Genomic DNA, 15,796 nt, shown 5'->3' with positions numbered 1-15,796 from the left:
TGCCGCTAGAATGCGTCCTAAATCACTTCTGGAAGGTGGTTTCGTATATGCACCACTATGCGGGAAAGGAATAGAAATAAAAACATAGGTGGTTTCACTATGATGCCACTGTGCTTCAAAGGGTTAATTGGGAACTATATATATATATATATATATATATATATATATATATATATATATATATATATATATATATAGATAGATAGTGATCGAAAAGACCAATGTATTATCGTAGGCCTGAAAGTTTATGGACCCTTTGCGACCCAAGAGGTCTCGCCCATCCCTGATTATCGGCCTGCTTAGTCCTACACTGTGTCTTCAGTTTATTCTATCACTCATCCAACTGCTTTTCGTCCAAATACGTCCTTATTGAAAATACATCATCTTAGTCATATATAAAGAAAAAACCTCAATGTATAAGCTATATCAACACATACTATGTCATTCGTCATAATTATTCTGTCTTTAAACAATTTTTCATCTTAAGGAGATAAAATATTCAAAGATAGAGATAATGGTATTACATTATCAAAGAGTCAAAAGTCAAAGACGACATTGATCCGTTATTCGCCGAGTAACACGTCGTAAGAAAACTATCACCGTGGTTTTGGGAAGTAGCGCGTACCAGCCATGGACGACCCCGAGCTGGTACATCCGTGGTCGTGAGGGCGCCCTCAGCTCGTGCACTATTCACACGGTCTGCCAGTTAACTACGTAGTAGAGCCCAAGTGAGTGGTTAGCCAGTGTTATAGTGCAGTACTGTCCATAAACTGTTGTGGACCAATGAATAGATAACGGAAATTTTTGCACTTGTACGGAGAGAAACCGATAATTTAGAATACAATAAATGAAGTCCATAAAGGCTGAATAAAGCACCCAACAACGAACGCTTTTCTGTCTTAGAATCGGCAAGTCCTGAGAACGGGGTTTGGCCAGCGTAGCGGACACCCGTATGAGTGTGTGTGAGTGAGGGGGGAGTCATTGCTAGCCAGAGAGCCTAATGAGAACATGTTTCACACATTATGTTAAGTATCATAGACACATCAAGTTAAGAATGCAGTTCTTATGTTGATTAACTTTCATGCTAAGTAAATGGTCAAATATCGAAATAATCATCCGGTTAAATCTGGGTGTGAGAGATTTATAGTTTAAGTATTAGTAATTTTATTTACATTCCTTGTACAGTTTTTATATTTACATACATAATACATCATAACTAACAATAATCTATGTATTTGCAGGTGCTTGCTCCCTCGTCAGGGTTCTTGGATTACGCAATTAGTATGCGACCCGACTACCACCAAGCTATCATCGACACAGTCAGGTACTACGGTTGGAAGCGAATCATCTATCTGTACGATTCACACGATGGTGAGCTTTCAGACGTAATATAATTAAACAGATTTAGTGCAATATAGTGAATGGTGTTTATTTAAATCGTATAATATGTTACTTGATTTTTCATTATAACATATATAATTATGGTCTGTTGTCTTTAACCTATTAGTTTATTTGATAAAATTGGAATGCTAGTAGGCTACTTACTAGATATAAAATCATCATTATGGCTCATTCAGTTATTGCTATATTTTACTCTATTCAATAGCATTGTCAATGATTCGATAATGCTCATAAAATCGTGTCATTGTCGGTCTGTGCGATAGCTCTTGATAGAAACGATCCCTACAGACAAAATTGCTACATAGATCCATCTTGTTCCAAGAACTCTATTGATTTTGGAGTCAAAATGTATAAGGGCAGTCCGTCCGACTGTCTGTATGTGCGATAGCTCCTGATAGAAACGATCTCTACAGACTGATACTTGCTACATATATCCATCTTGTTCCAAGAACTCTATTGATTTTGGGGTCAAAAGGTAAAAGGGTGGTCCGTCCGACTGTCTGTCTGTGCGATAGCTATTGATAGAAACGATCGCTACAGACTGAAACTTGCTACATAGATCCATCTTGTTCCAAGAATTCTATTGATTTTGGAGTCAAAAGGTATAAGGGCAGTCCGTCCGACTGTCTGTCTGTGCGATAGCTCCTGATAGAAACGATCTCTACAGACTGATACTTGCTACATATATCCATCTTGTTCCAAGAACTCTATTGATTTTGGGGTCAAAAGGTAAAAGGGCGGTCCGTCCGACTGTCTGTCTGTGCGATAGCTATTGATAGAAACGATCGCTACAGACTGAAACTTGCTACATAGATCCATCTTGTTCCAAGAACTCTATTGATTTTGGAGTCAAAAGGCAAAAGGGCAGTCCGTCCGTCTGTCTGTCTGTGCGATAGCTCCTGGTAGAAACGATCCCTACAGACTGAAACTTGCTACATAGATCCATCTTGTTCCAAGACATCTATTCATTTTGGAGTCAAAACGTAAAAGGGTAGTCCGTCTGCCTGTCTGTTTGTGCGGTAGCTCTTGATAGAAACGATCCATACAGACTGAAACTTGCTACATACGTAGATCCATCTTGTTCCAAGAACTCTATTGATTTTGGGGTGAAAAGGTAAAAGGGCAGTCCGTCTGACTGTCTGTCTGTGCGACAGCTCCTGATAGAAACGATCCCTATAGATTGAAACTTGCTACATAGATCCATCTTGTTCCAAGAACTCTATTGATTTTGGAGTCAAAAGGTAAAAGGGCAGTCCGTCTGCCTGTCTGTCTGTGCGGTAGCTCTTTCAGTACGTTCTGTTAGTCCTTAAATATTCCTCTTTATTTATTTCACGGTACGACATTTGCATTCTATGTACATATAAGAGCTTTCAATTGATAGCCTATACCCCAAAGGTCTTTGGTAATGTATACACGAGTTGAATCTCAGGTAGTTAAAATTAATTATTTCACAATCCTAACTGATAATCTTTTCAGAATTTTTAAAAGGTCCAGATTTCAACCTTTTGCTGATGTGTAAATTTAAAAAGCTGTAGTTTAGTTAATTATTTAACTATAAGATATGCATGCTGCTAAATATGATGTTGTGCTAGTCAAATAAGTTTTTTATATGCATTTACTTCGAATTTATTTAATAGTAATATAAGTTATGGTTTTAAACTCTAATATGTTCATCAACTGAAGGTCAATATGCAAATTCGTATTAGGTGCTAACTACCCGAAAATGTTAAGATTTTTTAGAGGTATTAACAGCATATTAAACAACATAACATTTAAAAAGGAACAGATTTGTAAAATTATGAAAATCAATAACAATATTGTTCAATGAATCGCATAGCTGCGGACGTTAAATTCTTGTTCGCGATTCGTATTAAACTTTAAATTTTTGATTGTTATGTTAGTTCAAATAAGATATGACTGGTGTGTATTTAACAAAAATTTATTGGCTAAAAAACTAAAGAAGAATTACAGGTAACAAAAGTCTATTCTAATCTCTGTAGTTTCTGTGATAACGAGATCTTTGGTTTAGTTCTACTATCAGAATAAAATCGAAATTTTGAACAGTTCAGATTTTTTATTCATTGATAAAATGATGCATATGTAAGCTAATGGCACATCATAAACCAATTTAGGGCGGAAAATAAATTAATAAAAACAACAAATAAAAACACAAAATATGTAACACAGTGGTCGTGACATATTTTTAGTTTTTTAATAATTGTTTTAATTTGATGGGATGTTGATTGAAATAATAATAATAACAACAACAATAATATATATATATATATATATATATATATATATATATATATATATATACATCTAACATACATATTAAATATTTAGTTTTAAAACTACGCCTGTATTAATTGGATTCTACTAGAATCATTATATCAGGCTCAATATATAATATACAGGTTAAATAATACTTATAAGCAAAATAATATTTCCTGTGGTGAAGATTTATATAGTTTATATCAATTGTGACAATAACGTGATATTTGGCCTCTCTCTTAAAATGTCAAATAGTACAAAAATAAACAGCATAGGCCAAAATATCTCTTACTGCTTATGTGTGTACAGATATTTATACTGATTGATTTACTTCTCAATAAAAACCAGTACATTCCAAAATAAAACATAAAATTTAATTAAAGGAAGTTTTTATATGCCAAAAAAAGTGATCACATTATTTTGTTCTAGGTCTTAAAGAACAAGCATCCCATATGGCAACGGCCATCATTTTTATTTCATGCTCTTAATATATTCATTCTTGCTCTTTTGAGGCATTAAAGATTAGCACTTATCATGCTTATGAAGGTTTTTTGATACAAGAAAAATACACGGTTTGCCAAATTAGAAAGTGGTAGTGCTGTGTGCACAATTACTGTGCAAAGTCAACACATATCTTCCAATACTCATCACTTAAGTGCTGCGTGTCAATGGATTATAACCACGTATAAGTAATCTTGTAGCCATAGTGCCAAAACTCTATGACAACTCTTTTTCCAATGCATTAAACCAATACGTGAGTTTTTTTAACTTCCAATACTTTTGGGTCGCAGGTAGTATTTTCTGTAATGCTTACTTGGCGCAAAAGCTTTTCTACAGTATATCTAGGATCAAAGTTGATTCAATCAATCAACCTGATGTATTATTTATATGTGTGTGTTTTAAAAGAATATTTGCTAATTATTATCATAAATACTCGTATACAGACATATATTATGTGATAACTAATTATTTATTAATAACACTTGTATAACATATGTTTATTATTATTGCATTTGTTACGTATTACGTAGACATGATATGAATGATAAATGTTCTTATTCTCTTTGAACATAAATTACATAAGTCTTTCTGCTGAATGTTACACAAAAGTTTACTTCCTCCAAACGACATAAAGTTTTGGGACAAAATATTTACTATGTAGTCTGTAACATATTGTTCTTATTATCTTGACCGTATATCAAGGAGAACTCCGCCAGTTTGTTACATTTATAAGAAAACTTTACTCAGAACCCTCCGCTATTTCGTAGTAGGTTAGGTGGTATTCATCATTCATGTTTTGAATTATTATTTTTTGGTCAGACGCGAAAAACTGAAGATCGGAAGAATATGAACTTTAATCTAAATTATAGATGATTAAATACATTTTTCTCACGGTGTACTCTATTCTGTCTCTGCTTGGTAACAGTAGACGTAAAGACTAATTTGCTAAGTGTCAGCGAAACCAATCACTCAGGAGCTGGAAAAGTTTCATTTCAGTCTGTATGTCTAACTACCCCTCCGTCCGAAAGATATCTTAAAATCGAAATGACCTGTACACTCGATATTTTTATATAATTGTATTATATTATTGTTTTTTTTAAGTTTCATTTCAGTACAGGAAACACGGAGTTCCATGATGATATATGTCACTCCGTGAAATATGCTTGAAAGTTTGCAAATATTTTACTTTGATTTTATGGTAACTAAGATAGCAACGAGAGAATAGCAGAACAAATAAATTTGTAAATAAAGTGAGCACAATCGTATGTGATTTTAAGATGGGAAATCTTTATTATTAAAGTGAAATCAAACAATAATAGATTGGAAAATAAGTGTTGAAAGTCAGTGACAGGGTTTATTTCGAGCTACTTTTTGTTTGTAGTACGTTTCCTAGCTCACTGCAACTTGTATTATATGGCAACTGGTATGAAACCTAAAATAATGAAAACATGCGATTATAACTAATATGTGGCAAGATACAGTGCCTTAAGAAAGATTTTTAGATTCGAAAATTTGAATGTAACTTCATTTTACAAAAAGAATAATTAATTCTACGATGGACAACGAAGGGTATCTAGAGAATTAAATGAGCTAGATTTTAAGTATTGTGTGCAGCTTCACAATACCCTACTACAACACATGTAGTGTGGTGTACTCTAAATTGTAATACAATTTGATAACAGTACAATCGGATTTCTGCTTGGATTTTAAGCAACAATGACGTAACATAATAACATTTATGACCGTATACGTAAATAATGAGCCTACCGCTTCAACAGACTCCTCGAATCGCCTTACAAATCCGAGTGTGTTTATTATAATATTTCTCGTGATGAGGTTATGCAGGGAAGTTAACTTTTACTAACGCTCATAAAGAAAGTTTGACAGTTATTTAAACCAGTGGTTCATACTTTCTCTTTACATAAAACAAATAGTTTTGTAATTAAAACCTACAATAGGATCATACCTCAGTAAATTTTATAAAGTAATGAAGTTATACAGGAGAGACATATTGTTTGAACAGGAAGATTGTCGATCTTATATCACACTATGATTTTGTAAGTGCATATACACATAAGTATACCTACAATTTTAAAACCTCAATACCTGCTGTAGCCGATTAGTCCATATTTCACTCATCCGGACTAAGATGCCTACTACTTGGACTAAAAAATGGTGTCTTATGGTAATTCAAAGTATAATTCATTAAATAGACTGTACTTTTATCTTGGCTGCTTTTCGATCGCGATCCAGTATCATATTTAAATGTTATATTATTACAAATCCAAATTATTTAACATTCATTAATTTCGCTCTTTAGGAGTTTTTTTTATTTTCTGTTTATATACTATCACTAAACATATGGTAATATTGTGTAACTAACCGACTCATAAACTAGCATTGTTTGAACATTTCAAAGTACCGCCCGATTTCTTAAGAAGTAGGCTGTCCACTTTCTCCAAGATACCCCTTTGTACTACATGTAATAAGAAGAAAACAGTCGTATGGAAAAATTATTATTTTAGTTTGTGATTTAATTCCTATTCTGTATATCGATATTGAATCATGTTGCTCTATGAACAAGCTATGTAATTTTTGCACCTTTGAACATCTGGCATTAAAATCAGAAGCTACTGGTTATGTACTCTTGTGCTAAAACATCGTCCACATAAGTAAGATTTAATATTATTGGTTCGCCACTTAATGTTTCTTTAATTTCCTATTTAATAGAAACTTAGCAGTTAAATCAATAATAGTTAATATATGAAAATAAAAGAGATCCTTGATAGAAAACTATGGTCGGTTTTACATATTCATTTAAAGTTGCAGTTTAAATAATAGCTTTTACTTTGCAGCGAGCCGGTGTGGGTGTCTATTACACAGCAGAGCTTTCCAATTAAACGTGTTGCTTAGAGCCAGACGTTGTCCCTCGCTCGCTTACTCGGCGAGATAAATTGTGTGCAGTAAACTAAAAATATATATTTCGTCAGAGACGGAACGAAACATTATTTAAAGTGCTATTTATTATACACAGCTATTGTACAGTATTCACGTTGACTGTGGCAAGCGCCTTAGGGTTAGTTATAGTACTCAATATAGACTAGCAGTGACCGTGTTATATAGACAATGACATAGCTAGACTTTTACTGTACAGTATTTTACAGTCAAAACTGCAATGAAGACGTTTTGTTATAATACTCAGTGTTACAGTCGGGAGGCACAAACGGGGTAGAAATGACCATCAGTGCTGTACATTCTTATAGCGCGGATACGCTAAAATTTTAATACTTGTATAAATAATATATTAAATTTAGAATTTAAATGCATTAGGAAAGCAAAAAAATCGTCTACTAATAATTTCTGAATAAATAAAATTTAATTAAAAAAAATTATGGTTGCCTGTAAAGTCGGTTTTACGGGCGAAGATTTTACGTGACAATGTCTTTTTCTCGGTAGAATATTTATTGATATGAATATTATTAAATTGCACAATAGGAACAAGGAATTGAATGAAAATAAGAATTGCACAATTTTAACTATAGAAATATATTTTGTTTACTAAAATATTGTACATAATTTGAAATTAATTAAAATTTGTTATTGTAAATGGTAAAGTTGAATAAAACATTTACTAAAATTGGAATTTGAAATTCTTGCTAAACACAGTTAAATTCTAACTCCGCGCGTGGTGATTGGTCGGTTTAGTTCGTTTGTTTGGTCGCACTGTTATGATAGGTTAGAGGTTATAATTTGTTATTTTAAATGTTTGACTAGCAATACGCGCTGTTTCTTCTCAATCGACTGAATTACGATTGATTGCAGAGTGATTTAAACTAATAATTTACTTAACACTATCAACACTTGTCAATAGTATGACATAACCTATAAACTCAGTTTCTCAACTTTTGTGTCAATCTAACAATTAATCAATCAATCATAGTTTACGATAATGAAATATCAGTGTACAATTATTTACCTTTATTGTTGTAGTTGTTGTAAATGACGAATCTAAGCACTCCACATTTTCACGAATAAACATAGTTATCTGCTTTATCCCGTGCGGCGGGCCCACAGTTATCTGCTTTATCCCGTGCGGATCCCGTGCGGCGGACCCACTGGACGGGCATCGTAACGTTACCGGGCGTTACACTTTTTCATGAGTGACTCCGAGCCGCAACCTAATTTAAGACGTTGTCACGTCAAAAGTTATAGCTGTTCCTAAATTTTAAACCTCTAACAATAAAAACTGAACTAATGTCATTATTTTAGTCCACGACAATGTTCATGTTGTAAAAATACAGTCATTTAATCTGCCTCATTAACATAAGAGCAAGTTGTGAGGAAGCTAATAGGATTTATCACAATTCTTTATCACAGAAATTCTGAAAAAAGTTTACATGTTCGAAGACACATTAAATTTTCAATAAAGTTATATAGATGCAAAATATCCAAAGTATTGTTGGACTTAAGCTAGGAGTATATGGTGACATATATGATGGTCAGCATAGTAAATTCTACCAAAACCTAGTGTAAAGTTACTTGAAGATTTTTGTTTGGAGCCTTGAGAAAATGAAAATGGTGCCAATTTTCATTTTCTTAGGAGGTTAGCTAAAGTCATTAGGGCAAATAGAAAATTGTTTTATAAGAAATAGCTACAAATCCATACTATAAAGCTAGTCTATTGTGAAAACTTTTTATAAGTACTGAAAATAAATCATAATATTGTGCAAATTGAATATTGATGATAAAAGAATCACTTTTATCAGTATGATATTTATAGGACTAAAATAGTTTTGAATACTCGGTGCAGAACTATCGTGCTATAGAAAATGGCATTAAACAATTAAATAAAACTATACCAAATTAATGAACTTTTTAACGACTAACATAATAGAACAAGAACAAACATTAGTAACCATAGCTCTAATAGTTGAAAAACTATCTGCCTCGTTTTAGAGGGAAGATTAGTCGTTTTAATTTATACTTATTATCTATATATATATATATATATATATATATATATATATATATATATATATATATATATATATAGATATATATATATATATATATATATATATATATTATGTTCGTGTCTATGTGACCGAACTCTTCCTAAACTACTGGACCGATTTTGATGAAAGTTTATGTGTGTTTTAAATGGAATTCGAGAATGGTTTAGATTCACAATTCGGTCCGATTTAAATTGTTTATTGAATCGATATTTTATATCTCAATTGTTTTTGTTTTTAGAATGTTTTACCTTCGATCCGGCAGACTGCGCTACGACACGTAACTGATACTTAACAGCTGTTAATACGTTCAGCTGAAGTTCATCAAAGAGGCAGAAACATTTGTTTACATTTAAAATTATTTAGAAAATGTATTATTGTAAAGTGCTTGATCAGTGTAATACAGATTGCATAGAAGAAGTTATTGCCTAATTTTAAATGTAGATTGCACCCGTGATCAATAAACTATCTCATGAAATTAAAATACTATTAAACGCTGTTATAAAAATCACCTAATCACAAAGCCGTGAATGCTTGCACATAAGGTAATCGAATAAGACGTTTATGATCGAAATTGGTTTTCGTTGATACATTTTCTTGATCGGAGCTCAAGGCAAAGTCCACAAAAATACTGGAAATATCTGAGACAGAAAATTAATTGTAACAGACATAATTTCGTTCTTTATAACCTAATTAGGTTATCGAGATTCATCTATATAAATTAATTGTACTGAATAACTTATCAACATTTAGCAATAACCACGAAATATAGAGACAGGAGATATGGTACACCCCTTCATAATATGCCCAAGAGGCTCACCAAGGAACGACTATCAATTATCTCAGGAGAGTTGAAAAAATGTGATATAAAAAGAATACGTAAATAGTGCACTGTTTTTCAAAAGAAAATGAGTGCGAAGCCGCGAGCAACTGATAGTTACATATAAATTTTCAGTCAGAAAATTAAAATCTGTCTTTTATTTATAATAATATAATTTTTTTATGTCCCCGATAAGAAGGGCTGTTCTAATAATAGTTACCTCCATATAATATCAAAGTACGGCAATAAGTAACAAACACTATATATGCATTAGTTATCTAAATTACAATTGGTGAATCATTTAGCAATAAATTTTAAAAATGTATAGAGTGAACAGATGTAAACGTGTGAGGGTGGGTAGTTCTCAGGTAACCATATAACCATTCATTACATTACTAGTCTTTTTCGTTTCAACCATACAAGTCTTCTTCCACATAACATGAGTGTGGGTGCTATAGAAGCTGTGTTGTTTCTGGTATTCTGTACATCCATATCCTGTGGGAGTTGGTTGTCAGAACCTTCGGTATTGTCGTTAATACTGAGTACAGTATTTAGTCGTTTCCTTATCAGTATTACAGTCAGTATCATGTTCAGAATTGTTGAGGGTCATGATCAGTATTAACACCAGTAACGGGTCAGTGTATTACCCACCATCTCCCTTCCAATCACGCAATTATTCTCAAAATATTATTTTTTTAATGTTTCTATAGTCCTATAGCTGATGTTCAAAACTTCGTATCTAATTCACAAGCTCTAGAGTTGAGTTAAGAGCTAAAGAGTTCCGATGTTATAGCATTAGCTCTTTTAGTATTAAGCTTTTAGAATAGATTTATAAAATTTTGAGCGAGATTATGTATTAGTAGTCTTATTTTTAGTAGAAATAACAAGGAAGTTGGTTGAAACCAATTTTATTCCTTATGAAGAAAGTCATATTCACAACCATCATACTTCGTCTATCCTCAGTAACTGGTATCCCCATTTGAATACTTGGGTCAGGAAGTAAGTGAAGAACCCTGTGGGTGGGATGCTGGGGGTGTCCTTTTGAAGAACGTAATTGGCCAATGGTTCACAGCTGTTTTGCCGCTTCTTCTATCCTCAGTAATTGGTATCCCAATTTGAGTCCTTGGGTACAGAAGTAAGTGAAAAACCCTGTGGGTGGGGTGCTGGGAGTGTCCTTTCCCCCGAATGCTAAGCCGCTCCGACCAACGCGGCTTAGTGTAGCGGTCATCCACTTCCAAATTCGGCACCGCTCCCAGGGTTACTATGTCAGGACACCACTCCACATTCCTCTAATAATCACCAATTTCAAGTTTATCTTGATGGTTGCGAGATAGGATACTGCTGGAAGTAGACGCTGAAGTCCTCCTTTTAGGTTTGGGTTTCTTCGCTGAAGTGAAACTAACGATGAAGAGTATTCTTTCAAAACCCTTGTGGAGTCTTGATAAACTCTTTTGGGTGATAGGATTTATTAGAATTAAATTTTTAGCGATATTAGGGAGGAGTTCGTACACACGGCTATTATCGGCAAGAATCTTTTGAAGAAGACACTCTGTATCCATGGAAATTAACTAAATAATTGGTTTTATTTTTTTTTGTCATGTTTCCATAGGTAAATATGATATTACAGAACGTAACAAAATAGAAGAAAGAACTAGTAGACAAGTCAAAAATTTTTAACACTGCTGGTCTGAAAATAGTACCATTAAAATGTAATAGAGTTATTATAATTCAACGGGATGAGAATTCTTTCCAACGGCTACTACGTAATATATGGTTGATTAAATACGATACACTGTAATTTTAATCTTATTTCAAAGGTGAAATTTAATTGAAATTAAAGTTATTATAAAAACACGTGTACTTGTCTATGACATCTCTTACATGTTCTACGTGATCGTTCATGGTCTACCAGTATGTCACTTATGTATTTGATTTAATTAAATTTTATGTCCTTGAGTATTGATAGCATAACTTGACCGCACGTGTAAGACATATGGTACTCTTTAACTTTCATAACATTAAAAAACGTTACAAACCCTTTTATTTGCTTACTCATCTCACTTAGCCCAAGTTTTGAATTTATTTTTGTAAAGTTATTGCAGCATAGTAAGGTGGTGGTAGCTGTGACCAAGACACCTTCAATAGTGTATTCTACAAGCTTCTACTTACTATTCATCTTGTAATTTATTGCCATTCTTGATCTGTCGTGTTTACTCACTAAATATGCACGACTTGCATAGTAGACAAACTTGGTCTAATTAGATTTTCTGATAGTATCTTATGGTAGTCATGACGAAATTGCCTGGATTTTCAAACCTTTCACCTCCAAATCACCAAAAATACAGCCATCTCACACAACTCAGGGCATTAGGCGTGAGTGGATGAACTTGTGGAAAAATAGTGTAAGCAAGTACTATTTTTCTTTTATTAAAAAACTATATTTTGAGAACCGAAAAAGAAATAAATTTAACATAAATTTGTAATGGAAACGCCAAATAATTTTATAGTTATATTGACCGGAACTCTGTTATCAATTGTGTAATCACACCTACCTTACCTTCACCGCACCTTTTTCGAGAAAATCCGTTCCGGTTAAATGTTAAGAAATCTTTAAAGGAATGCGAGTGCTCTGTACAGAACACATTGGTAATTATTATTATCATATTCTTTTTGTGATTTCGTCAAATCCATTCCAGCTTTGCGTTGGCCAGATTCATTCATTAAGTTTGTGATTATTATATTTGGTGGAAGAAATGCTCGCGTGCCTAGAAAAGTTAAAAAAAAACCTCTGTGGCATCAACTTATTATATTACTTTTCAAATAACGTATTGATACCAATCGTCTATTCATGAATATACTTTCTTTTTCCGAGGAAGCTACAATATATACTTATAAGCCACAACTTTATTACAGCTGACGTATATTTTTTCCCATTTTTAGATTTTTACCATAAATAAATGCTATAAATGCTAAAATTATCTATAACAATATAGGTTTAAATTCTAACATTACTTAGACATCTTTGGTGTTGAAAGGTCTCATGCATTACATTTAAAACTATTTGACAATTGTTTGTTTCTTTTACTACAAGAGTTTTTAAATAAGAAGAGCTTCTCCTTGATTTAATTTAAATATATAGCAATTATAAAATTATAATAATAATAGCAACTTTTTGACGTATAGTTAGCGTACGTAATTCTAAAATTAATTGAATTATAAAATCTTTATGTATTGTCATTTACCTTTTTTTGTTCTCTTAGGAAAAGAATGTTACAAATTGCACCTAGTCCTATAAGGAACTCTCGAGAGCCATGGGGAAGAATTTAGGGCACTAAACTCAAGTCATGTTCCCTCGGAAGAAAGGGAGGCCAGCTTTGAACCAGCCTCTCCAGTCAAAGCAGGCAGAGAGTGCCACCCTTGTGTCTAGACTAACAAAACCCTATGCCACATAAAGAACAAACCCCACCAACTCCAACATTCATCTTCCGCAGTAGACTACACCTATAAAACTACCCTTGCACTCAAAATCTCAACATTTGCTGGTAGTGATGTATCGCTCTTGGGCATCCATAAGGCTGCCCGAAATTAAGTGACACGTCGTTTTTTGCTGTGCTCGGTGTGGGTTCAACTGGAAGGTATGAACCAGCCACAAATGATCGCTGCTGGGTATTATTTAACTTATTAAATTGGAGTAATTCACATTTGAGTTCTGCAAAACTGAAGTAGGTACAGGAACATAATCTGTTCGAAATTGTAGAGCAGCCAGTCAAACTATATCTCAAATCATGAATGTGTATTACGATTGTTTTCTGAATAATACAAAAACATTTATACATAAAAATATTTTCACTAGACGTTATGTTTAGTTTTGTATAATAACGGAACGTAATGTTAATTTTTCAAGACGCTGAGATTCCACATTGGTTAGAATTTCACTTTTGTTTAACAGGCTGTCATATATATTATAGGCGAATTTATCCACTCACGTTTAGGCTCTTGACTTTGTGTGATATGGATGTATTTTTGATTTGGAAGGTGAAAGGTTTGCAACGAATATTGCAACCCCTCCCCCCTACAAGAAGAAGTAAAGAGCATTGTGATGTTTAGTTCTGGTGGTAAGTGGGGACAATAAATCCAGACAGTTTCGTCATGACTACCATAAGTCACAATCAGGTGGTAGCAGAAATGGCGGGAATACAGCGTCTGGTGTCAGAGAGAAATTGGTAATTTGTGAACTGCAACGTGACTTCTATTGCACGTTGACTATTTTTCTGCTGGTGTGTCTGTTTTAACCAGCCTCTATTTTTTATTAGATTTTTTTTAGTTTGTCATGGTTTATCATTTTTCAGAATTAACTAGGATGACTCCTTGTATTTCTTCATTTAATACCATCTATAAATTCATAAAAAGTACTAGTGATCTTTAAAACAATAACTCGTTCTTGTAAAATTCATTTATATTTTATTAAAATATATTTTCATGCACTTTATGGATTTTGCTTTAAATATATGAAAACATACTCCAATACCCATCACGCAGTACAAAATAAAACCACTGATGGATTAAGATTAATGGGTCCTTCAATACAACATTTCATTGCGAATTGACTGCGAGCTTTTAAGTTCCGATCTTCTAACTCCCATTTAGTTTTAATTGATCCATCTTTCATGTAATGTTTTCAGTAAAAACCTGGCTGATTTCAAAATATAACCGTCATAAATAATAAATACAACTTTTTTAGAATACAGTTACTTTTCTTCTCATTACTTTAATGTGAAGAAATAAATGATTTTCATTTTAACGTAATATTAGATCAAATATCATTTTATCAATTTTCCCTAAAAATTTTACATTAATATAATTTTGCCTGTAAAGAGCCCTTTTGATATAAAGCAATTCATGTACTTGTGGTAATAAGTATCCTAGTATTTAAAGAATGGCTTGTCCTTGCATGATGCCAGCTAATAAAAGATTCGAAAGCATACTTATCTTCAACCTGACTTCAAATATTAAAATAGTAATAAGAATATGATACAATCCAAATATTGGGTGGTGAGAACGAAAAAGATGAGTACAAAGCATCTGCAATAGCTGGGCACTGTAATTATTCAATTTTCATTAAATTATTTGTACGTTTATTTACATTAGATAAATTATTTTATATGATGTTTACACTGTTCTGTGTCTAACTATTCATGTATCTTTACTAGCTTTTAAGAAACAGTTTGTGGAAAATAGAATCACAGATATAAATTTCCAATAATCCCTGATTATAAAAAACTGATGTTCACTTGTCGGAATTTTATTAGTGGTGAATTTTTATATAAGATGATTAGTGCTATATGACCAAGGGCCTCTAATTGAATGAAAGTACAAATCTCGTAAGAATAACCACAAACACAGTTTGTATGCAATTAATTTTTTCTGAAGTAGTTTTTACCTGTCTTAGAGGAAAAATACTAGAAAGAACTATGCCAAAAATTTTCGAAGACAATGCCCTTCTTCAGTCTTGTACAACTTTGATATCTGGACAATCATAATGTATCAAAAGTTGCGTTGATCTCAAGACCACAGCACACTGAAGTGTTAGTATTTCCCTTAGAAGCATCAGACGAGCAGGGGCTTTTTGAGTAATCATTCATTAAATTAAATAGTACTGTATATGGAGAGTTAATTCGAGTCAACGACTAGACAAACCCCCATCCCTTATACTTGAAACTGGTTACTTGACCTTCAAAGGCTCAAAACGTATCAGTACTGAAAAGATGATCGACGAGAACGATTTACG

At 32.9% G+C, this 15,796-nt stretch overlaps 1 protein-coding gene across 2 annotated transcripts in view; it reads left to right on the top strand.

The window, feature by feature from the left end:
* Positions 1–15,796, top strand: part of LOC124365961 (glutamate receptor 1-like) — a 371,078-nt gene that overhangs the window by 310,683 nt on the left and 44,599 nt on the right. For both annotated transcript variants that reach the window (XM_046822115.1, XM_046822114.1), the window contains exon 4: positions 1,242–1,371. In XM_046822115.1, coding sequence (XP_046678071.1) covers positions 1,242–1,371 — 130 coding nt within the window. The remainder of the gene's footprint in view (positions 1–1,241; positions 1,372–15,796) is intronic.

Source organism: Homalodisca vitripennis, chromosome 1, assembly GCF_021130785.1.
Source record: "Homalodisca vitripennis isolate AUS2020 chromosome 1, UT_GWSS_2.1, whole genome shotgun sequence".
In the NCBI taxonomy this organism is placed as follows: domain Eukaryota; kingdom Metazoa; phylum Arthropoda; class Insecta; order Hemiptera; family Cicadellidae; genus Homalodisca; species Homalodisca vitripennis.
The sequence above is the reverse complement of the archived record's forward strand: the minus strand, read 5'-3'. Positions and strand labels throughout refer to the sequence as shown.